Raw genomic sequence first — 25,430 nt, forward strand, 5'->3', positions numbered from 1 at the left:
AGATCTGAAGCCAAAGTCTTACGGATTCAAAATTTAGTTTTGAACAAAACTGAAGGCCCTGCTTCCATTTAATCAAAGTTTTTATATAAAAAAGGCCCATGCTGTAGAAAAATGCCCCATTTCTGGAATATAGCTTTGGGCTATTGCAGACACTGCGAGAATTCATGTCCATGCAGCAGATTTATTTAGTGTGCAACTATTAAGTGTTTTTATCTACTCATTGGCATCTTACTTGGAACGATGCAGGTAGTTCGTGGTGTGTACAATTAGACATCTAACTGCTGGTGTCTCTGAAATGTATATTTTGCTCACCCCTCATAGTGACTTGCAGTTTATTAAAATGCAGCTTCTATTAATACAGTGAAATGGTGAAATAGATAACCAACAAGAGTCAGGCCAGAGGTCCTATGCAGCCTCTAATGGCATTTTATTGTGGCCTTTCGTTCCTCCTGAAGCTCTCTCATACTTCCATCCTGTTAGAGTTCCTTCCTTTCTGTCCCCCCCCCCCCTTTGTTTTTTAAAGGTTTGTTTTCCTCTTTCTACCTAGGTTCTAAACCATTGTGAGGGGAAAGTATTTTATTTGATAAAAATAAAAAAATTAAAAACTTATTCTGGTTGTATGGCTTGATCTGAGAACAAACCAATAAGACAGGGGTGTCCAGACTTTTTTTCAAAGAGGGCCAGATTTGATGAAGTGAAGGGCCGACCAATGTTGTTGATGTTTTTTGGCTTGAAGTTGTTGACTTTTTTTTAGGATTTTACCTCAGGAAATAAACTGCCACAGGGGCCGGATTAGACCCTGAAATGGACTTTGGTCATGCCTGCAATAAGACATCTACACTCTGTGTGTGTCATGTGCATGTATGTCTTGCTCTCTAAAATCAGAAATTACTTTCACTTACTTTCCAGAACAGTAACCGGGTTGCTCTCCTGCACTAAAAATAAAAATTTAAACCCTCTGTATACTTATGTGAGAGTAATCCTATCAAGCACAGTTGAGATTACTTGTGAGTTGAACTTCATAGGATTGAGAGTTCTGCTCTGGGGCAGCTGTGATGAAAATTGAAACGGGGTGATCTTTATTCCAGATTAGTCAACCCAGATCGGTTTTGTCTCTGACTCTGCTCACCATTGACTCTCCTCACTACTAGCATGCAGCTCATGACAGATTACTCATGAGGGCATGCAGGACTCGATAAAGGAAGGATTGCCCATCCCTAGTTTGCATCCTAAAACCTGTTGGGAACATTATCACAGCCCAACAAAGTATTTCTTAATAGGAAGTTCTTAACCCAGAAGCCTCCCTGGGCAAGGAATTATAGGAGTAGATTTGCAGAACAGTATCTCTGTTAAGATAAGACAGGCATCCACCCTCTGTACTTTGTGGAAACAATTGAAGACATTTTTGTTTTTGCAAGCTTTTCCAGCTGTGTGGAAAGGTCTCTGCCTTAGGTGTTTATTTTTGTATTGTTTTAAAACCTATAATTAGATTTTTGTACTATTAAAAAAAGTTTTTAGTGTTTTTAGTGTATGTTTGTAAATCACCTTGAGGCTCACGTGAAAAGTGATTCCTAAATTAAGATAATAAATACAAATACAAGTAACAGACAGTGCCACAACTGTGCATCTATAAGTATCTATTGAATTCTAGTACCCAAAGCAGGTACCTGGCTTAAGGTACAGTGAGAGAGCTGGAAGCAAAAGGACTATTTTTTCAAGGAAGAGGTAGTGACTGGAATATTTACCCTTAACTTTGGGTTCTCGTAATGATGCAGCATGGCTTTTTATGCCCTTTGCCAGAAGTATGCAGCTAAAACTGACTTCCCAACAGCTGTTTCGGTAGCTAAGCTGACACCTTCCCTTTTCCATTCCATCACAGTAGGTGGTAAAGCAGCCTTTTGCAGTAAAACCGCATGGTCTGAAATCTGCTGTCTGTATATAAGAGTTCAGTTAGTTCTCTTTAACAGCATCCCCCTCCCCACCCTAATCTAATAGATGCATTTAGAGGCCAAACTGAAAACGACATAGTAAGCAAACACATCAGTTCTCACTCCCCATTGCTTTGCCCAGGACCACAGTTGGCTTGGACAGAAATGACTTCTTCTATATTTATCTTGGGTAGTAGGGGCTTATAAATGGAAGGGAATTCTTGGCAGGAAGTACAGCCCTATCCCCCAGCCCACCCGTAACAGGGCTGTGTATTGTTGTCTGCTTATTCCCCCTCTCTGGAAAATGATGTCACTGATGCCCTGATCAGCCCTTTATGGCTATTGTCCAAGGGTCATTAAGGAGGCAGGGCACACTGTTTGTTTGCATTCTCCAGCTACCTCTTTTGAGTTGAGAGTGGTGAGCTTTGACTCTTCTTAACTTAGGCAGAGATAAGACTACTACTTTCCAACTCTAACTTGCTAGACATCAAAGGCCCATTATTTAGAATCGAGATTATTATTAATTTCATTTCTATACTTCTTTATCTTCATGCTTTGATTAGTTGCTTTCCGTCTTACCAAAGAATAGAGATTGGAGGGAGCGATTTAGTTGATATTTCATTTAGAGACGTGCTTAATTTGCACTTCCTAAATCAATATGTGAACTGAAATGCAACCGTTGGCATCTATTTGTCTCGGGAGACAATGGAGGAATGCACTTTTGCGGGCTAACACTACTGTGACTTTAGAGATGGATGCAGGAGAGACATGTTTTGTTGCAGCTGGGGCTGATGAAATTTTCGCATGTCTGAATTTTGCAATGCCATTCTTCAGCCATGTGTACAAACGTGAACTTAACTAGAGTAAAATCATCTTCAAATGGCATACATTGGCGAAAGTTACATTAGGGGAAATGTCTTGTGAAAAATGTATATAAGGCAAAAAATGTGTTCAAATATGTATATTAGAAGAAATTGACACTAAAAATGTCCATGAGGACTTAAGAAGAAAATCACAGGCTGATGTGGAAAAGCAAACATAATATTGGAAGAAAGGGAAATGGAGATGAATCAAAATGGACAGATTCACCCATAATTAGGATAGTCAGTGGATTAATTCTTGCAGCCCTTTAAGAACTAAGTACATGAAACTCTTAACTCTTGCGGAAACTCCAGTTTACTGTGAGCTGTACAGTGGTACCTCGGGATGCGAACAGGATCCGTTCCGGAGTCACATTCGCATCCTGAATAGAACGTAAGGCTCGATGGCGTGTCTGTGCATGCGCGGGTCGTGTTTTGCCGCTTCCGCGCATGCGTGTGACGTCATTTTGACCATCTGCTCATGCGCGAGCGGTGAAACCCGGAAGTAATGCGCTCCGTTACTTCCGGGTTGCCACGGAGCGCAACCCGAAAGCGCTCAACCTGAAGCACATTCAACCCAAGGTATGACTGTATTCGTCATTTGGGTAATTCTCTTTGACCCTTTTTGATTGTTCCATCATTTTGAGAAGCTTGGGGTGGCGGCAGGACAACACATTACCTGTATCAGCCCCTAAGTTTTGGAACTCCTTCCTCACAGAGGCGTGTCTGGCAGCATCTTCGTTCTACATCTTTGCGGGACTGCTGAAGACACACACACCTCTTTTGATGCCTGAGATGTATATTTTTTGGACATGCCTTATTTCTGCGATGGTAAGCTGTTTTAATAGTTGCAACTCAATTCTAATAATAGCCAAGGCAGGAGGAAGGGTCGAAAAAGGTTTGTGTGATTCCTTCTGTTCCCCTGTGGGTCCCTGTTCTGAGAGAATAGAAGTCGTCAGAAGAATTCCCCACCCAGAAGTCTCAGTTACACTGGCAAAACAGCGATTGAGCTCAGGGGTCCTGAATCCAAGACTCCTGCTAAGATTTCAGCCCCACCCAGGTCTGCTTTTAGATTATTATTTTTTTAATTTACAGCATTTGGCAAGTGTAACAAAGTGGGTGTATCTGTTTAGTAAACTTGTAAACATAAATATATAATTTATATAAATATAAATCTGGCTAAATTAAGCTAATTCAGAGATCAAGCATTCCCTACATATAAACTAGTAGGGAAGTAAGTGCCCTGAATATTCAATATCAACATCAGGTTCCTTTTTTTTCCATTTTCAAGTACTGTTTGTACTTATCACTAAATAGAACTTCACATGGGGGCTGGTATGTTTTGCCTTGTAGGGCCAAGAGGGGGGGGGCAATTTTAATCAGAGAAAAGGTCAAAGGTCCCAAACCAAATCTCCACTTCCTGAGACTGCTATTAATAATTGAAAAAGAATTAATCATGCCTTTAAACCTTCATGAAACAGGTAGCTGGTCTGCTTTCCATTAATTTGTGCTATTTACAGCAATTGGAATGCAGAACTGCGGTTAGTGGGACTTTTGTATAAAGTTGCATTATAATTTAACAGACGTTACCCTTATATTTTACTATATTTCCCCCCTGAGAGGCCTTGTCTTACTACCCGTGAATGTATAAATACATTTATAGTATATCTTCATTGTCCATTTCTAGTCTATGAACCTTCAGTTTATGGTGTGTATGTGCGCTTGTTTGTGAGCAGCCCTGCTCATCCTACCTTTTCCTATTTAAGTTAAAAGCTTCCAAAATTGGCACAAACTCTGGATACATGCCAGGGTTTTCCTCTTGTCGCTTCAAGATTTCCTCATGCAAAAGAAATGATGCATGACCTAAATATTTCCTTTGTTTTATTCAGTAATCTGACATTGCATATCTTTTAGAGCAGGCTTCAATTATGCTTGGTTGGTCTGGACGAGGGAGGGAGCTTGCTAACTCCCTCATCGGAAGCTGAAAAGAAAACAGGAGCTGGCTGTAGAAACTCAGAGCAGATTAGATGTAAATTGCCAAGTGCAATTGAAAATCTCTGCATTTAGGAAAGAAGACCTGCTTTTAAGTTGGCCATGTTCACAAAACTTTTTGCTGGGTTCTTCTTTGCCTGTTTTTCCTCTCTCCTTTTGGACTTGACATTATTGCTCCCATGTGAAGACTTCCAAAAACTTATTCCACGTGGTGGCCACTTCATGCTGATGTGTAGGATGGGTACATGAAATCAGCTCTCCACATGGATATTCCTTGTGTCCAAGCTTGGCGGTCCTTTCAGTAGAAAAGATCTTTAAGCAATATATTGTGCTTTAGTTCTAATCAGTGACCTTTTTTTTTTAACCAATACCTTATCAGCGGTGACTCTATCCAGTCTAGATCTGTTAATATGAAGACATCATACAAACAAATGTTCTTTAACACTTGCTTACTGTAGTAGTCAATCAAGGCACAATTTATTGCTTAATTTTCTTGGAAGGTCCACTGTGGGAAGGGTATGACATTTGATTATAAAGTGGCCTGGTGACAAGTTCTGCATTAACACTTTCTCCAGATTTTGAGGGGCAACTAATTGAGCAACTTTGGAGACAGGCAGCACTTCAGTTACTGACCTATGTAGTTGTTTCTGATTCTGTAGGTTTGATCAGAGGATGCTTACAATCACCATGCCATTCTTTTATTTGGGAACTTGTCCTCTTCCTATAATTTTTTTTAAAAACCCAAGTTCCTCCATTTGTGCATTAGTTGATTTAGGCACCAGCATAACCATGTGGACATCAACATCACTGCAGCAGACTTTTTGGCATGCGTACTGGCATCATAATTCCACTACATTTCCACTATAGTTTTCTGCACAAGACTAGTAAACATGTAATGGAACTGCAAGCATGCTATCTATGTATGGTGATGCTTGGTCATTCAAGGGGAGTGTTTGTTCTGTTTCCCTTTATCTGCAAAAGCCCTTGGCTCCCTGGCATGCTTCATAAATTACTTTTAAATCTTATTTTTCTCTACTATTCTGATTGATTTGTTGTCCTGTTTTAAAACTTTATGTAGACCTTTGACTGTAAAGCTGCTTGCTACTACGCAGGATGTACAGATCATTTGAAAGAAGAATATGGGATGTTCTTTGAAAAATAAAGATGATTGTACTTTAGCTTTTAAAAGTTGCTACTGTTGCATGATTACATTGCATGATTACATTGTGTGGTTCAGGCTCTGCTTTTGCAGAACAAACCTAATTTCTGAGGCACTAATTCATATCCAGTCTTGATCGATGATCACTGAAAGAAACCATTGGCTGCTGCTGATAAAGTTGCAAAACTAGTTTTTGCTTTGTTTGTTTCATAAAACGTGCATAGTGCTTGATAGTTGTTGGTTGTTTGGGGTTTGTTTTTTTAAAAAAATAAAAAACACCTCAAAGTAGTTTACAAAACAAAGTTCTGTTCCTAAGTGCTTCAGGTTGGGTTCCTGTGGTCTTGGTTATTTCCCCTGAGGATTTCAGTTCAGTTTTTGTAACAAATGTACCTCAAAATACTCCCTTTATAAACCTCCGTTTATAACCAACTGAACCTATTTATAATTGTTTTACAGATTGGTGTAAGCATTTCCACATGTTCCAGCAGCTGCCCACCATGCTTCCTCCCCAAGATTTGTTTATTTGTGTAAAAAAAGGCTATACTACTCTTCTGTAAAAATTCCCATGGTGGCACACATTAAAATAATAAAAACAGTAAATATATATGCCATGCTACAGGAATCAAATGGCACAAGAAGCAATTAAGGTATAGTTGCAAATAAATTCACAACTTACGTTTCATGCTGAGATGCTCTGGTAGGCTTTCTGGGTGATGGCGGTACCAAGTAACACCAAGATGAATTTTTAGGGGGAACGTCTTTCTTAATTCCCCAAATGACCATGATATAGCATCACTCCAGGGTTAAACATGGCACCTCCCCCAGGCCCAGAAGGGTACTCATTACATTGGAGCACCTGGTTTTTTAATTTTTGATTTTTAATTAAAAAGGGGAGCTTAGGGCATGCAGGTCGGTAATGACAACAACAACAACTTATTTATTATTTGTACCCCGCCCATCTGGCTGGGTTTCCTCAGCCACTCTGGGCAGCTTCCAACAAAACACTAAAATACAATAACCTATTAAACATTAAAAGCTCCCTTAAACAGGGCTGCCTTCAGATGTCTTCTAAAAGTTTGGTAGTTGTTTTTCTCTTTGACATCTGGTGGGAGGGCGTTCCACAGGGTGGGTGCCACTACTGAGAAGGCCCTCTGCCTGGTACATTAAAATACATTAAAATGTCATACATTAAAAACTTCTCTAAACAGGGCTGCCTTCAGATGTCTTCTGAATGTCAGGTAGTGGTTTATCTCTTTGACATCTGGTGGGAGGACATTCCATAGGGTGGGCGCCACTACTGAGAAGGCCCTCTGCCTGGTTCCCTGTAACCTCACTTCTTGTAGTGAGGGAACCGCCAGAAGGCCCTTGGCGCTGGTCCTCAGTGTCTGGGCTGAACGATGGGGGTGGAGATGCTTCTTCAAGTATACTGGGCCCAAGACCTTTTAGGGCTTTAAAGGTCAGCACCAACACTTTGAATTGTGCTCGAAAACATACTGGGAGCCAATGTAGGTCTTGCAGGAGCGGTGTTATGTGGTCTCGGCGGCTGCTCCCAGTCACCAGTGTTAGTGGTAGGCTGTGCAGGGGCCTTGAGGGTATCTGGTGCTGATGCCAGACCTGCTAAAGCATATGTGGAAGCTGACCAGGGACTGATTGAGATACTTCAGTAACCTAGTGTCAGTGTTGGTGACGGAGGCAAATGAAACTTGATCTACTCACCTGTTCCCATTTGTATCAATTTTCTTTGCGCAGCAGGTTGCTATATGGCCTGGTATTTATTGGTGTAGCAGTTAAGGGGTTTACAATTTTGCAGTAAGTGCAGTAACTTTAGAAAGTCTTTGCAACAGATCAGTTCAATGGAAGAACATTGTAAGGAGGTGGAGAAAGGGAGTTGTTTACAGCTGCTTACTTCTTATCAACCAAAAAGCACCATAGATGTTTATACTTTCCAGAAGGGAAGCTGCATTAGTCTGTTTCTGCTGCTGCTGCTTAGATTTTTTAAAAGTGTGTTCTTGCTTGGATTTTCATTTTAGTACAGGCAGTTCCCTTTCTCAGTGAAATAGTTTCATTGGCATACACATAACTTGAATAAAGAGATTAATACAAACTTCTGCACAATTACTTTTTGTGTTCCTTTACTGTCCAGAATTCCCCAAATCAGTATTTTGTTATTAAGTCCCAACGGGCGTTCCCTGACAAGTCCATCTTAATGTGTTTTTAGAAATTCTCTTCTCATTCGAAATGTGGAGGTGTGTGTTGAAAACTTTTAATAACTAGAAGTTTGTCTCCTTGTAGGTATGTGTAGCATAACTAGTTTATTAATAGAGTTCTTTACAGCTCCCTGGTAGGAAAGGGGGAAAGGTAGAGTCTAGAGGCTAAATTGTGCTTAAATGGACAATGCATGGTCCATTCTCAGAGATTTTACTGTTCATTCATTTCATTGCAAGTGATCAATACAGCAGGCCTGATTCCCGAGAGGGCATTTGCTCAGGCTGAAAAACAGAGGTGAACTTCAAATGGTGCTAAAGAGTTGTCAGTTTCTGGTTATGGCTAATGTTTTCAAGTTTGCTATTGTTGGCATCCACCTGACTCGAGAGGCAATGGAGTGCACCTCCAAGGGTGAAGTCAAACTGCTGCGTTAGCAGCACTAAAGTGGGGCACAAGCCCGGGGAGTGTGTGTTGGGGTCCTGGACTGCCCAGACAATGACCCCACTTTCGGCCTTGCTGATGTGATCCAAAGGAAAGCAGAGCAGTATGATTGACACCAGCTTGCTTTCAGGTGATCTTTTAATATTTGTTGGTATAAGATCAGTAACATCTATATGCTTCAATTCTGTTTCTGTTGTATAATCAACTCTGTTTCTATTGTTATTAAAAGGCACATTACATAGATTGCTTTTACTTATCTTTTTAAAAAAGGAATGGCACCTCCTCCCTATTTGATTACTTGTGAAGATCAGTTGTAAAGATGATGGGAGCAAGTGCTTGAAACAATGGAACAAAATATACCCAGCCTTTATTGGTCTTGTAATGTTCCTATTTATAAAGCACTCACAATCTATTAGGTACAGAAATAAATTAGAGTGCTTCTGCAAATAAATAAAACAAGACTTGCCTCTTTGACTTTGGATCTGAAACTTGGTGCTTCCCTTTTGCCAACCCCCCCCCCCTCCGGCCCCTGCCGTCGCACATTAACCAAGACCCCAAGAGCAGCTGAGGTGTTACTGCCCCTTTGTGCTCCACCACTTTGCACGGATCAGCCAAGGTGGTAAGAAATAACATGATGGAATTCATCATTAGCATGCCCCCCCCCACTTAATGGGGCGAAAGGGGTCTTGCCATGAGTGCATTGCCAAAGAACTGACATTAGGTAGTGGTTCCATGAACGACTTGCAGCCTAGTATACATTTGGGAGAGAGGAATTGCCTATTTTCTTGAATCCCTCCTTTCTTTTTGTTCAGGCCTCTACATAATCAGTCATCAGCCGTACAACATGCAGGGAACTCGGTGTACAGATGAAACATTTCACTTCTGTGTTATACTGCACACAGCATAACAAACCTTTGCCCTTGGGTATGTTTCACACTAACAAGTAGGGAATTGCACTACAGCACAATCTGGTTTTGAACTATTTAAAGCACTGAAGTGTTTTGGTTTTTTTGCCTGATTGCTGAATTACTGTTTGCTCTGGTTCTTCTACCAGGAACTGCTTTCTAAATTATGGGTGGACTCCCTGTTATGGCTGCTGATTCTTTTGCTGTTGTGGCTAGTAACAACCCCTTCAGTCTAATGGTCTGGAAGGTTACTTGAGTGCAGCAAGTCACATCTCTTACACAGACTCATTCCATGCTTAATTTCTCATTCTTAGTGATAGCCTGTGCTTGGTGATAGGGTGTGTTTTGCATTCCTGGCATGACTAGGTAAAACAGGGCTTGGGAACCTGTGGCCCTGTTGTTGGACTCCCAACGAGGGCCTCAAGGTTTCCCACCCTTGAGTTAAAAAGATCAGGCAGCAGATGATGGGGAAGATTAGGAAAACGTTAGGAAGAAATTTTCAATGGCAAGAGCTTTTCGACAGTGGAGCAGTCCACCTCGGAAGGCGGTGTGGACTCTTCTTCATTGGTGGTTTTCAGGCAGAGGTTGGATGGTCATCAGTTAAGGATGCTCTGTGATTTCTGCATCACAGGGACCTGGACTAGACAATCCTTTGGTTCCTTTTCAAATCTACAATACTGATTCTATGACTTCTTGAGAGAAAAAGGAGCTTCTTGTGTTCCATATCGTGTGTGTTTGTGTGTTGCACTTTGGAAGGGAGGCATGTAGAAAAACATGAAACTTGCCATAAAATGGGGAAGGCCTCATGCTGTCTGGACATACATTCTAGGCACTGGACTGCTTCAGTGGAGATATAACAGAGCAGAACTTGTAGCATAAGGGGTCCTCTTGGTTCCTGCTAGTAATATTTATTTATATATTTACTTTATTTATTACATTTCTACAGTTCTCTTCATCCAAGGATCACAGAAATGCTTATAGTACAAAAACACAAAAATGCATAACATAGTAACAAACAACACACACATACACACTCCAGTTTAGAAGGGCATACTGTCTTTGCCTGGCACCTAAAAATATGTAACAAAGGTGCCAGGCGAGTTTCCTTGAGGAGAGCACTTGACAAGCAGGAAGTTGCCACAAAGAAGGCCCACACTTGTGTTGCTATGCTCTGGACGTCTCATGGAGGTTGCCTTTATGTTTTGCTGCCACTGCCCAAGCAACTCTGCTCAAAAGCAGAATTTCCTGATTTGTGATCATTTGAACCCACATTATACCAAAACAGACTACTGGCCTATCTGACTTAATTTTTTCTGCTCTAATTAGCAACATCTTGTCATGGTCTCAGGAAGAGTTTTTTCCCATATACTTGAGATCCTTTAGTTGGAATTGCCAGGATTGAACCTGGAATCTCTTGTATGCAAAACAGTAACTCTCTTACCGTGCTGTGGGTTTTCCTCGGCTTGAGTAGGGTTGTTTGCAATGTAGACAGCCACAAAAGACCTCTGTATAGAAGGGAGTTCCAAAGAGCGGAAAAGAACGAAAGTCTCCTTTGTCTTCTGTGTCTTCTTACATGTATTTTTACACACAAACGGTTAGTAGTACATATTTCAGCTTTACAGCATGTTTACATTTTTTAAAGGAATGACAGTGTTCTAAGTTTGTTTACTGGTACCTGTCTTTCCTTGATACCCAAGAGCTATAGCATATAAGCTTGTTAATAGTCTTGAATTGCTTTTTCACGAACCTGCCGACTCAAATCTTTTTAGAGTTCACTGTAGCCGGTTGCTTTTTCTTCTTAGTCTTCCATGGGCATTTGGGCAGGCAGGTTAGTCACTTGAAAAATGTGACATGAACCAGTCTCTAACAGATGTCACCCTAAGCTTAAAGAACTAGCCGGCACACTGAAGCACAGGCATCTTGAGCCAAATGCGGTGCTGATTAGACAACAGAGTAATCCCCTACAAAATGATTGCACAGCCAGCGAATAAAATCTTGTGGTTTTACATCCACTTTTCTTCTTAAACTGCTCTTAATCACATCTTTTGAATTTGTGGCCCTGGAAACGTGTATATCTGCTGTGTTCAATCCCTTACGCTGGCTTTGCCTATGTGGACCAGATATTCTTCAGCTTCTCCAGGCGCTGTCGTGTGGGAGCACTAGTCCTGGTTCCTTACGCTGAACTTCGCTTACCTCTGATGTAATATGCCTCTTTTAGGATGTGTTTGACTTCCCAATATTTAATCCAGAGGACTTAAGACCAGCCCTCAGATTTTCCTATTTGCACTAACTACCAAAGCATGTTGGCGTGGCATGCTGCCAGTTCATGCCGGCCTTTTGCTGCTCCAACTGACGTGTTGCTGAGCTGTGGCCCAACCTGGAGACAGGCTAGCGGTGGGTGTTAATGAATTACATTCGCTTTTTCTTTTTTGACTTTCAAGAAGGAACTAAAGATAGGGGGGTACATGGTGTAAGCTGGAAGCTGCCTCTCTGTGCTACATACTTTGTTCTAGCTGCCGTGAGGCATTTTGAGAGGTGGAGGGGTTTGTGTTTTGTCCATGTCAATTCATGGATCATCAGCTCGTCTGCAAGAATGACTGGTACTTTTGGCATAATGCAGCTGTGGAAGCTTATTTACTTTGGCTTTGAAAATGGTTTGGCGCAGCCTTCCTTATGCGAAACCTGCTTTGCTCAGAACAGAATCCAGTACAGCAGTTTGCTTTCATTTCCCCCTCACCATTTATTTTTTAGCAATTCCTAACTCTCGTGGTTATCAAGAAATGTTTAAAATGTGCTGGGAATGTGTATAAAGGGGAGGCTTTGGGATAAGGGTTGTTTGCCCAAGAATTCTGCTTTGTCTCCCTAGGGTTCCTCAGTTATCCTTGCTCTGTTCTAAACGGACTTCTTATCTCCTTCCATCAACTCATGCAGTTTCTCTCCATTGTCAATTTCACATAAAGGTGCTAAATATTGCAACTTGAACAGAGTACGTTCGTTTTAAGGCAGGGCTGAGGAACCAGATGCCCTCCAGGTATCAGCTCTCAAGGTATTGTTGGGCTCCCAACTCCCATCAGCCCCAGCCAAAATGTCTAACGTCAGAGGCCATGGAAGTTGTAGTTCAGCTACACCTGCAGGACCACAGTTGCCTACCCCTAGTTTAAGCCAAATTAACTGGTATTTCCCTTGGTATAGAGCTAGGTTTTGTATTCTGAAAGCACATGGATCTTAAAAGGGCATTTTGAAGCTCCACTGAAGAGAAGATTCATGGCGTGACAGTGTAAGTCTGACAGGCCCATGGTGCCCTCCCTCCGCCATCTTAGCCCTCCAAAGCTCAAGGCAAGTGTACCCAGCTGCGCCCCACATCCTCTGCACAGGCCTGAAGAGGGACAAGGGTGATTGGTCATCTGGAAACTGAACTGGGCAGCAACCAGAGGGAAGTTGCAAAGCTCTATCATATTTTACATTGGATTCTTACTAGGAAGCAGATGTTGTTTTAAAACTCTTAGTCCACAGCACTCAGATCACTTCCACCAATTCCTTTCACAGCCTCTGGAGCAACCTTCTTCAGCTTTGAGTCCCCAGATGTCGTTAGACTACAACTCCCATCATACCTGACCACTGGGGCCGCTAGCTAGGGTGATGGGAGATGTAGTCCAACATTTGGGTTGAGAAAGGCTGCTGTGGAGTGTGGCAGAACCTTGAGCACATGACTGCTGATGCCTCTGGAAGTGGTGGGTGAGGCATTCCTTGAGAGGCTACATTGCCTTGGAGGACACCGTCAATCGCATCCACATGCCACCAATGTCACTGCATTTTGATAAAACAGATTTCTTAGGAGGACTTTACTTGATCCATGTACTGAACTTGGTATTCTCTTTGTCTTGAGACATTTCCACATACTTGGTGTCTTCAGGCAAATTGCTTTACTAAATGCTAGTTCCAGCCTCAAGTGGGAGTCAGGTGTCCAACCAGAGAGGGGAGCGTGCTGCCCAGTTGCTATTTTTAAGTGCTTGAACAGTGCACAAACACTGTTCGCTTGAAAGATGGAAGCTCACCCCTGAAGGCAGAAGCTCCGGTTCTAATCAGCTGTTAGTGCTGCAGAATCCAGGTCATTGGTCCTGTAGAGAGCTGCTTGCTTGAGACTCTTTGCCCAGGAAACAGAAATTGCTCAGTCCCTGCCATCCTTCATGGGAAAGCAATTTGTTTAGCTTAGCTGTGCTAACAAAAGTTTTATAATCTCCTTCTGAATGGGGAATGTTGGTACAGCATCCACCTAACAGGAGCAGGCTTTGTTTTCTGGAGCTGGTGGTTTCTCCCATCACTAAGGAGATACGGTAAGGTGTGGTTGGTTAGGGTGTGAAGCTTCTAATGGGACAGTGTGGGAAGTCTAGCTAATTTGTTTCTAATTGCTTTGCTGCATCTTCTGGTTTAAATTATGTGGTATGGCATGTTAGTTTTCAAAGAGTAATGGAAACTGGGATCGGTTGAAGTTTAGAGAACTGGTCTGGTGTAGCTTGTATTTAGGAATTCAAAACTGGAGTGAAAGGGTGTTATTTCTTCACAGAGTATGGAAATGAACAAACAAAATAACCACAGTGCCTTCAGGATCCATTTTCCAAGATCACTTAATGTAGGTTGCAGTATGAATTCTAATCCATAAGAAGTTCTTTTTTTTAAAAAAATAAGGAATGAAGAAATGGTAGTTTTCCAGATCAGTGCAGAATGCAAGGGTGTGATCCTTGTTGCATGTGCAGCTGGGGATGCACATTTTGGCAGATGTGCTGTACTTGTTTTCCATAGATCTTGCCTCTCCGTAATTAGACTAATCAGCTGGCTTCAGGCAAATCGGTATCTGTTGACCTCAGCCCCCACCAGTTGCAGTATTGGATTAAAACAGACCAGTTGGACAGGGTTGTTGCTTTTGTTGTTAGGATTAAATATATGCTCTGAGCACTCTGAAATGTTCTCTGTATGCCATCTTCAGTGAATGTAGCCACCCCATTTCAATCATGCAGTTCTAGATCCCTTGACAACGCAAGAACCAGCCGTGTCCTGTCCTTAGAACCTTTCTGCCCAAATTAAAAGATGTGCCCTAATTTCTGACCTGTTAGTTATGAGCACAGTTGTCTAGTTCACAGTGTGCTGGATGCAGCTGGGCTGTCTTCATCCTTCATACTCTGATGTTGCTGTTATGCTGGCAAAATCAACAACTTGCAGATTTGGGTATGTATGTGCTGCCGCCCTCTACTGGATGGAATCACATTCATTAAAGCATTTGGTGCCTTCCTTTCAACTCTTGACATATACGGTATATAATTTTTTTAAGTAGCATCCAGGAGTTACACTAGAATAATGTATCTTTGAGGAGTGGGCATAAAGAAGCGACAGAATAACTTGTTGCAAGAGCAAAAGGTTGTAATACATAGGCAATATAAGAAAATGTCAGAATCAGTCCAAGGTGACAGCAGAAAAGTTAGGCTTCTTGTGGATGTAGTAGAAAAGTTCTCAGACGAGAACACCAGACCCTTGCTTCCTAATTTTCATCCCCATTAGAACATGATTCCTGTCTAGCTTGGGTGTCGTCATGCTATTTCTTTTAAAAAGCTCCATTGTTTGGCTTATGTTGCTCTGCATTTCTGCAGTGGGTAAGCTGTGTGATAACCAGGTTTATGGGCAAAGATAAGAAAAGTGGCTTTTGGAAGCTGGTTATGTGAGTTTGCAGCATTTGACTGTAATGCTGATTTGCAGTGGAACTGAATTCAACAGTTATTTCTGCTTTGGGAATTCAGAGAGGTGGTTCTTGGGGAAGAGCCATAACTCAGTGGTAGAGCTCATTCATGTTTTGCATTCAGAAGATCCTGGGTTTGGTCCCCATGTCTTATGTCTGGGATTTTTTTATTTTTTGCCAATAATCAGATCTCTCTGAGATTGAAAGGAAATGAAACAGTCTATTTCCAGGATGAGGATTTGTTGAATGAGCACTTGCCTGCAGTACTGTATATCAGAAAAAACACATTTAAATGGCATGCATTTCACTGTGTTTACATCTGTTGCTGCTTTGCCCTGTGCCAAAATACAGTGGGGAAATGTACAAAGTTCGAAATACGTAGAACAATATCATCCGTCGTGTTCAGACAGCACCTTTGATCCAGGTGAGGATGACTTCAGCCTTGTCTGGACCACGTCATATTATAGTTAGTGGTCTCTGCCAAGATGAGAATGTGAGAGAGACAGGGTCGTGCTAGGGAGTAATTGGAACAGTACTTAGCTTTTACTCTGTCGTGGTTGAGAGCTATGATTTTAAAATACCCATTGTGATTGATACACATACGGACTTCTGACTCCAGTCTAGTTTATCTATGGCGTCTAAGCCAAAGCTGTGCTGAAGCAGATTATTGGCAAGTCTTATAGGACTAGTCTGCCAGACATACCTCTGAGAATTTTCTTGTTCTCTGGTGTTGATTCTTCAGGTTTTTTAATTTCTGCTGCCCTACCTGTAAGAGAGCATTTCTCTTATGTATCGATTTCTACAGACACAGCAGGCACTGCAACTCTCCAGCGGTTTGACTTGACTCTCAAAGGCACACTCTTTCATTGTCTCTTAAGACAGACAAGTGCCAACCACAGGTGGCTACAACAGCCGGGTAAATAACCCCCCACATTTACTAGTCTTCCAAAATAATTACTAGCCTGCTGAGGGCTGGCAGAGGAGGAACTAGCAGCTTGTTTGGTTTCTATATTGGCCTCAGGGGAGGGACTGTGTGTTCCATCCCTCTATCACCAGCCTGCTCACTCGTGTGTGTGATGTTCCGTCTGCCTGCAGCTCTTGGTTCCTGTGGTCACCAGGCTCGTGCTTAAATACAAGTCTATAAGTTCCTTATAGACACCCCCTGATAAGCTTCTTCCCCATGGGACTCGGGAAGAAGCTCCCCTTCCCCCAAGTTTGCAATTCTAATTACATAATTCTGTAATGGCATTATGCTTGAGACATTTCCCTCCCCCCTCCATTAGCAGCAGAGGGTATGTTTGCTCGAGAGGCAGCAAAATGGAAAATCGTTTCTTGAATTGTGTTTACCATATGGTGATATATATTATTTTTGCTGAGACAGCAAACCTATCTGGGCTGTACCATTGCAAACTTCAGACGAGGGCTTGCATTTTGGAATTTTTCTGATAGGCCAGCATGGGTACTTATACTTCTTGTAGAATCTGAATACTTCTCTGTTTGAAAAAATAAAATAAAATCCCTGCATGTAGATCAAGTGGTGGACAACATGGTGGTCCCAGGCATTGTTGGGCTGCAACTTCCATAGTCTCTGACCATTTGCCATGGTTCCTGGGGTGGACGAGGTTATACATTTCCCATATTTGGCATAAGGCACCCAGATGACAGATGAGATTCAATTAAAACATTCGTAGTTTACAGCCTAGTTCTTTGCCTACTCCACTGTTAAGAGTTTCAGACTCAGGGCCAAACCTGGCATTTGGTATACTGTTGGGTGCTGACTTTTTTTCTGTATTTATTTTTGGTTTCCTAACTGATTCCCATCTGTTCTTATAAGGCAACGTCCAGCAGCAAGAGATGTCCTAACCCTCAGGCAGCTTTTTCCATTCTTTTTGGATGGATCAGTGCACTCTTTGAGCATGCTGTGGTTATGACTACTTAATACGTGACTCACTCGAGCCGCCAGTGAAAGTGAGCCCTAAAGCACAAAATACACAGGAGGGTTGGTCAAGTTCACCTGCTGTCCCCAGTACTTGACACACAGCCCAGGTTTTGATGTTCCTTCTGCATAAATGGAACAAGCATAAGCCGGCCACACCTGTGTTGTCAGCCTGTTTTTAACTGGACATAAACTACAGGAACTTCACATATCTTTGCCATCCAAGAGCTCGGAAAAGCTGCCAAATTGGCATCTTGGTTGTATCTGTGGAGGTAATGAGTTGCTGAGGAAAGACGCTCACTTTTCACTTCATTCCTCAGATTCCCTGCTTTTTTTTCCCCAATGATGCTGGCTGGCCAAGTCACACATGCTGAAAACCACATGGGATATTGGCTTAGAATGGAGCGATGAACCTTTCTCTCTTGTCAAGGGCCATATTCCCATAATCTGCAGGAGGGTTGCATGCCAGTGGTCTGTGGGGCTGAAGTAAAAATGGGGCAGTGAGAGCTAAAAGTAAGTGGGGCACCCCTTCTCTCCCATCTTTCTCCAATTTCTCTGCTTTCCCCCTTTTCCCTTCTTGTTACCAACATGGAATTAAGATGTGGGATACAGGCATAGAATAACACAAACCTTTCGGTTTAGGACACTGAATTTAGGCCAGCTCCTGTGTCCTCTTAAAGTAGGAGGTGGGGGTCCTTTTGAGGAATTCTAAGTCCATAGTGAGCAATTACCAAGTCGTTAACAACCGCTTTATCTGATATTTTTAAAATTTATTTATTTATTTATTTATTTAGCTGCAGGTCACATTTTCAGCTAAACAGTTGGGTATGCTCAGACATTGCTTTTCTCCTATGGGTGTTCCCTGTTGGGAGGTGCCCCACTTTCCCCCCAAGTTCAGATACAGAACACTGGTACCATCAGTTCTCCATGATTCTTAGATTAGATTAAATTGAGACCCAGGATCTTTGCAAAAACAGGGCTCTAGAGAGATTTCTCACCTTTAAGATTCTTAAAACATATTGACTCTGAATGCTGGCAAACTTCATGAGCTGAGTGTGTGCATGCAAATAAGCTTTCTCTGCCAGGCTGCTACATTTTGCCACCCATGACTATGTGTGTGTATGTTTTAAACTGTGTGTTCCTTTTTCTACCCTGGTAATTATAGGTGGTGCATCTACCGTATTTGCTTTGTGTAATTCACAAAGCTGTCATAGAGATGGCATTGGATGTGGAAAAATATAGCCCTTCTCTTATTGGTAACCCTGGGGCCTTGCCCTGTGCAAGTAGACACCAACTGGAAAATTTGTGTAGCTTGGCACCTACTAACACACACCACTGGATGTAAAATGACATTTCAGCAGCTATCCAAGGCAAGATGAATGATGTGGGTTAGATCTGTAGAAGGTTGATGGTGTGGATGTTTTTGCCTTGCTATGGAGCAAATGGATGGGAGCCATCCTTTTGATCCCTGCCAGCTTCTGTTAAATTACCTCACTTGAATACTATGGGCCTGTTAGGCTGCTGCTATGCCCTGGGATAGAAAGAGTCCAGCCCACACTGCTAAGACCTGAGTGTTGATCCTGTGGCCTTTTAGTGGGGTTTTCACACCTTATGCAGCAGCAATCTAAGCCTGCTATGAAGTCTACACTAAACGGGGAACCACAACCAACCTCAACTCCCTAAGAAGAATGCCTGCATGATCTCTGTATTTGTGTTTCACATGTTTGTATTCATGCTTCACATGCTTAGGTGTGTAAGCATGTTAGGTCTGCATCTGTGGACATAATGGGTGAAGAGACCCTCTATTCTTGAGTTGGAGTTGGGGGGGGAAGCAGCACTCTGCAGTTTTGTTACAGTTGTTGGCATTTGTCTTTCTCAGGAGAGAACGGGGTGCTCCTCTGGCGGTGAAGTCAAACTGCTAGAGAACCACAGTGCCTTCCACAGCTGCAGAGACCGGGAACTCTTAACTGCTGCCTCCCATTTTGTTTTTGCTGAAGTCCCCAGTGGAAGCCCCAATATCTTTCTCATGAGTTTGTTTGGTTGGGCTCCTAGTTCTGATTTGATACCACTTCCCCATATCTCGGCCCCATAAAGCATTTGTGCAATGATCTTTTACACGTAGATCTTGATGGCTGGGTTGATTAACTGCCTCGCCTTCGAGTGGAAGAACCTGTATAGCTGTCCAGTAGAGCGGGCAGATAATAGCTTGATTGCATCCAGGTGGGCTTTCCATGATACAGTTTTGTAGCTAGCTGTTCGGTGTGCATGCCCTGTGCCTGGGGGTGGGGCAAGCCGAGGCAGGGTGTGCTGCACGAAGCCTCCAAGAAGTCTGCCCACCACTTCCCCCTTGGCTGTAGGGTGGCTGAGGGGGAGGCAGCGGGCAGATGCAAGCCCCACACTGCCATTTCCCCACGCTGCAGGCCCCATGGTAAGTGCCGCCCCCCCCCCGCGGTGTGGCGCCCAATGAGCCCCTCCCCAGCTATGCCTCTGCCATGAAAGCTTTTCATTAATAAGTAATCCTAGGTATTTAAATCCATGTATTTGCTTGAGTGTATGACCATCTAATGTCCACTTGGACTGAGTCAGCATTGACTGCCTCAAGACAAAAACATGCAAGGTCCTGCTGGCTGAAAGGCACAGGCAGGGAAACCAATACCTTGGAAACCTGGCAGGCACCTCTGCCTTTCCTTGTATTTCTCTGGCTTGCTGCCTCCAGAATTCAAGAGCTTTAGGGGTCCAAATATTCCCGGCAGGAGTTAGTGGATGGAAATCACTGAAGCTCCACGCAGAAGGATGTTTTGAATGCTGTTAATGCGGCTGTGCCTCTGCCCCCTTTTCCCTCTGTCAGGAAGAGGATTGCACCCACCTACTTTTTAATGTTGCACCCCTGCTGTTAAGAGGCATCCTAAGATTGAGGCAGCGCATGTAAACGATTGCATCACACAAAGACTGAAAGCTCTACAATACAAGCAAGGGTTTCTTATGGCACCTCACAGGCTAGCAGATTTATTTATGGCAGGAGCTTTGTAGACTACATCCCACTTCAACAAATGCCTGAATTGTTATGCTTGGGTGAGCAGATAAATCTGCAGACCCACAAGTTCATTGTAAATGGTTGTAAACGGTGGGGTCAAAAGGCCGTGCACTCGATTCCTGGAGATGACATGGCTCTTGGATTTTCTTTGTTTTAAACTCCCTTCCCCTAGTTCCCCAGACACTACATAAGATTCTCTTGCGGCATTCCTGTGTCTGGCAAAGTGGAAAAACAAGAGGAGGACATTCGATGAGCTAAGTTTAGCTTCAGCCTTGCTCCGTGGACCTCTGCTGGCACTAAACCGTAGTGTGTTCTTTGCTTTATGCTCTCTGTTGCTATAAAAAGCATTTTGTCAGCAACTGAGGGGGGCGCAAGTGTAACTTGATACATTGAAGTGATTTGGGGATATGTACAGAGAGTCTCTCTGGGGAGGACACAAGGTCTGTGTGCAGGTAGGATGTCTTCAGAGGGTGCTGTCTTTATCCTAGAGTGGTTGATCAGTGAAGACTGACTGGTCACTCACTACTTACGTTCTTCAGTCATTTCTCCTGAAAGAGTAATGTTGCCTTTAGCCCAGATCAGCAGCATGAGTGGGGAAAATGACTCTCACACTTGTGATGGTGCTAATGTTGCTCACATTGTGTCACTTTTACCATCGTTGTATATGTTGTGATGCAGAATAATATACAAAAGAGACAGGTCATTTTTCTCAAAAATGCATTGACATCTGCCCAAAGTAGTACTTCAGACCATAATGAATAAAGAAGCCACCCATTAAAAAACGTGGGAGGTGTTCAACACCAGTCCTGCTCAGAGTAGACCCACTGAAATTAATGAACCTAAGTTATGCCCATTAATTTCAATAGGTCTGCTTTGAGCAGGACCAGTGTTGAATACCACCACTTGAGTTAATGGCCCTTCACAACCTTTATTTGCATCTGTTTTTGAGACTAGATTTACCGTGGTCATTCAGACTACTCTTAATTCTTTTATCAATGGTTCATACATGATAGCAGCCACCATACGGTAACCGTGGAGCGTGCACAGGGCTGCCTCTGGGCTTCTGGTTAGGTCCATGGAAGTGCTATTTGTGTTGATTGTTTCTCTGTGCCAGCCTTTCTCAAGGTAGTGCCCTCCAGCTGTGCTGGCTGGGGCTGATGGGAGTTGTAGTCCAAAACACTGGGAGGTCATCATGTCTGCTGTATGCAGATAGTGTCCATAAGGCAACAGGTTTCTGTGATGATGGTAACCCTGTTTTGATCCACCACTGTGTAAATTGCAGCATGGAATGGTGGTATTTCACACAAATAGGGCTTCCTTCTGAGTCAGCCTGTCTGTTCCCCCTACGCCTTGGGTAGAGATTTTATGGCGCCTGTCATCCTGTGTGAATGTGCCCTTATCGTGTAAGTAAGCCCCAGGGGGAGATGCCTGCTTATTGCTTCAACTCCTAAATAATGTCACTTGACATAGTGTTGGCAAATGCGCAACAAGCAAAACACTCCAGAGAGAACTGACACATTGGAATGGCAAGAAGCATAATTTGTGAAGATTTGCCTTGGCTTACTCACTGCCAGGGGGTGAGAAAACAAGAATATGAAGTTGAATTTGAGTTAAAGCCATATCTCCATTCCAGCAAAAATGCATTTTATTTTTTAAAATCATATTAGCTTGTAGGAGCTGTGCCACTTACAGATTCTGTGTTCTGATAGAAGCATACTTTCTACCTATCTTCCTTTTTATCTTGAGATTGGATGTGTTGCCTGGTGTGGATCTCAGCTATGGTAGCAAAGACAAGGCCTGCTAATGGAGGTAGATGGTCCCATTTATGGTGTTGTAATATGATAAGTGTGACATCCAGATTTCAGCGTTTTACTTATTTAAATAAGTCTTTTAAGTCCAAACCATCACACTTGGGGAGGAAACCTCCATTCTCATTTGGGCAAATTGTGCATGAAACTCCTCCTGGTAAGAAGATTGTGACCCTTTATATCGGATACAACCCTCTCTGCAAAACCTAAGGGTAGGCAACCAGTTCCATGAGGTTTAACAATTGGAGCAGAATGCAGTGGCCAGGGTGCTGGCTGGGAACATATTACACCACATCTTACAGACCAACACTGGTTGCCGGTGTGCCCCAAATATCTCAAGGGCCCCAAATTTGGGCCCCAAATATCCCAAGGACTTCTGCCTCGCACGTAGTTTTGCCTGAGTGTTGACAGGGGAGGCCCTGCTGCCAAGTTCAGGAGAGGATCTTTTCTGTGGTGGCTTTCAGATGGTAGAATGCCTAGGTGCAGCTGGCATTGTCACTGTTCAAAGTTGGGTGAAGATTTACCTTTTTTGCACAGGCTTTTCGGGATGAAATGTATTACATGGCTATTGTACTCAGCAGTATATAACCTACCTTGGGACCATATGGTGAAGGGTGGCCTATAATTTCCTTTGAATATGTAATCCTGCTACTATCTATGAAGGGCATTAAATCATTCTCTCCCCTGATTATTGCAAGTTCTACTCTCAGTTTCTGATTTCTGAGACTTACATTCACTTTCAGTTGTATCTTTGCAGCCTTCAGGACTTTGGAACATAAGAAGACCCTGCCAGCTCAGGCCAGTGGTCCCTCTAATCCAGCATCCTCTTCCCGCAGTGGCCAACCAGATGCCTGTGGGAAGCCCTCTAGGAGGACCCAAATGCAAGAGCTCTTTCCTGTCTTGCAGTTTTTAGCACCTGGTATTCAGAAGCATTACTGCCTCTTGATTGTGGAGGTAGAACATAGCCAATCATGGCTAGTAGCCATTGACCTTTATCTCTGTGAATTTGCCTAATCCTCTTCTTAAGCTGTTGCAAGTTGGTGGACATCGCTGTCTTTTGTGGGAGGAAATTCCATAGTTTAACTGCAATTCTTACATTTTAAAAATATAAGTACAAATAATTCTCTTGGGTCATGATGTACATGGTATATTCATACCCCTGCACATTGTGAGTAGCCGCCTTTGTAGTTGGGTCACTAGGCCATGGCGTATTAGTTTTGGCAACATACCTGAAGAGTTCTCTCTTCAGTAGTTCTCTTCTTATGTGTATTCTTTGTCCTTCTCCAGGTGCTGTAGCTTGTGTTGAATGAGTGTTAAATCAGTGGTGTGCCAACATTCCCGTCTTATTAAATCTGAGCACTACTGCGTTCCTGGGGCATTGTGCTTGTTGGTTTCACATTACAATTATGAGATTTATTTATTTTTAATCTCTGCTTTAAGGCCTACTAGTCTTCTCCGTTCCATAGAAAACTGAAAGGGCGTAGGGATGTATCATGTCTTGTGATACACTGGGAATTAACTGGGTCTTAAACACTTGGAAACAAATAAAATTAATTGTTTATCAGCTTTCTTAGCATAAACGATCCCTTTTTTTTGCTGGGGGAGGGGAGGTGCTTAAAGAATACTATATGTTTTGAATGTTTTCGTGGGCTTGGAGTTCAGAGTGGGAATGGGATTGCTTTAAGGACTTGCGCCACAACCCCAGAGTCGTCTGCAACTGGACTTAACTGTCAGGGGTTCTTTACCTTTACCTTTTTATCGTGTAACTATTATTGCACATTGTTTTATTTCAGAGCCATTTTGCAGGGTAGACCTCAATGGCAAACTTGCCCACATCAGAGCCATTTGGGGCCTTGGATAGGACAAAGCCGACCCCATGGGCTCTGTCCTCCAGCATTTCCTTTATAGATTCTGATGATTCTTAACCAGATGTTCCCTTGATAGGGAAATTAACTATGAGTTCACTTATAGATCCTTATAGGAAAACTGTTCAATTTTCACTCCTAAGCTGAATTTGCATGATAAAATCTTGGCTTATTAAAACAGAATATGAGCAAGCTTTCTTCTGTACTCGGTTCATTTGCCCCTGCTTTGTTTCTCTCTTCACGTGAGTGGAGAAACAAGCCAGGAAGCCAGAGTTAATTATACCCTCCCATTGTATGGAAATTAGGTTTATGTTTTGGGGCTCTATAACAAATAATTATAATGATGATGATGATGATAATGATGATGATGATGATGTTATTTATACCCTGCCCACCTGGCTGGATTTCCCCAGCCACTCTGGGTGGCTTCTGGCACATATAAAAACATCATAAAACCTCACAGATTAAAAACTTCCTGATACTGGGGAGCCTCCATGGATACAAAAGGCTTCTTGATTCAGACAGACTCCTTCCATGAGTTGGAGGGCAACAGAAATAGCAACAAGGGACAGTGGAGCTTGGGCACTTGACCCCCAAGACCCCTTTTGCTTTTCACCCTTGTTACATAGAAAGTGTTAAACCTTTCCACCCTTTCAGAGTAATTGAGAGGGTGGGGGAATGCTGTTTGACTGTGGGCACAGAGGATTATAGCTAACCCTTTATGGTTTCGAAGATAGGCTTGAAAAGTTGTATGGATAATGGATCGTGAAACCCAGGATGGGGCAGCACATTGAGCAGAATTTCTAACCATCAGGAATGGGGCCTCGGTGGTTGTTCAGTTCCATGAAGCTCTCTGCATCGGACAGAGTTAAGCAGATCTATGTGAACTGGCATAAGTTGCACCACTTTTTACATGCCAGTGACATGTGTTTGTGTGGATTCACTGACCTGTCTTTTGCTTTTCTAGGTTAATGATGTATGTGGATTAAAACAAGCGACTGTTGATGAGTGAAATAGCTGACAAGAAGGCAGGCAGACTGGAAGGGGGCAGCTGCCAATGCGCCAAGGAGGGCCAGCGGCTCAGCTGGAAGCATGGAAGAAAGGAGTAATGAGAAGATGAACCAGGCCCATGTCCTCTTTGACCGATTTGTCCAGGCCTCGACCTGCAAAGGGACTCTCAAAGCCTTCCAGGAGCTCTGTGATTTTCTAGAGCTGAAGCCCAAAGACTATCGTACTTTCTACCACAAGCTCAAGTCCAAGCTTAATTACTGGAAAGCCAAAGCCCTTTGGGCCAAGTTGGATAAGAGAGGCTGCCACAAGGACTACAAGAAGGGGAAAGTATGCGCCAACACGAAGGTGGGCATTGACAAGCAGGGTTGCATTAGGCTTACCTGTACAGTATATATGAAAATGGCCTTTAGCTGTATGCAGTTACATGTAGATGAGCCTGTGATGTTGGCTAGTATTTTCCATGTGGCTCTTGCTGTTTATCCCTGCTAAGCTGAACAATAATCTCAATGCAATGTGCAGCTGGGCTACACAGAGTGCTGCAGCTGGTACGATTATACT

At 42.9% G+C, this 25,430-nt stretch overlaps 1 protein-coding gene across 14 annotated transcripts in view; it reads left to right on the forward strand.

Moving 5' to 3' along the window:
• The window catches only part of MICAL3 (microtubule associated monooxygenase, calponin and LIM domain containing 3), a 194,652-nt gene that overhangs the window by 58,093 nt on the left and 111,129 nt on the right, over window positions 1-25,430 (forward strand). For 13 of the 14 annotated variants that reach the window (XM_081022591.1, XM_081022584.1, XM_081022593.1 and 10 more), the window contains exon 2: window positions 24,829-25,217. In XM_081022591.1, coding sequence (XP_080878717.1) covers window positions 24,954-25,217 — 264 coding nt within the window. In that variant the 5' untranslated portion in view covers window positions 24,829-24,953. Of the gene's footprint in view, window positions 1-13,691; window positions 13,825-24,828; window positions 25,218-25,430 lie in introns of those variants that run through there. The other variant, XM_081022590.1, reaches the window with a different exon arrangement.

This window comes from Podarcis pityusensis (genome assembly GCF_964106645.2).
Source record: "Podarcis pityusensis genome assembly, chromosome: 10".
NCBI lineage: Eukaryota > Metazoa > Chordata > Lepidosauria > Squamata > Lacertidae > Podarcis > Podarcis pityusensis.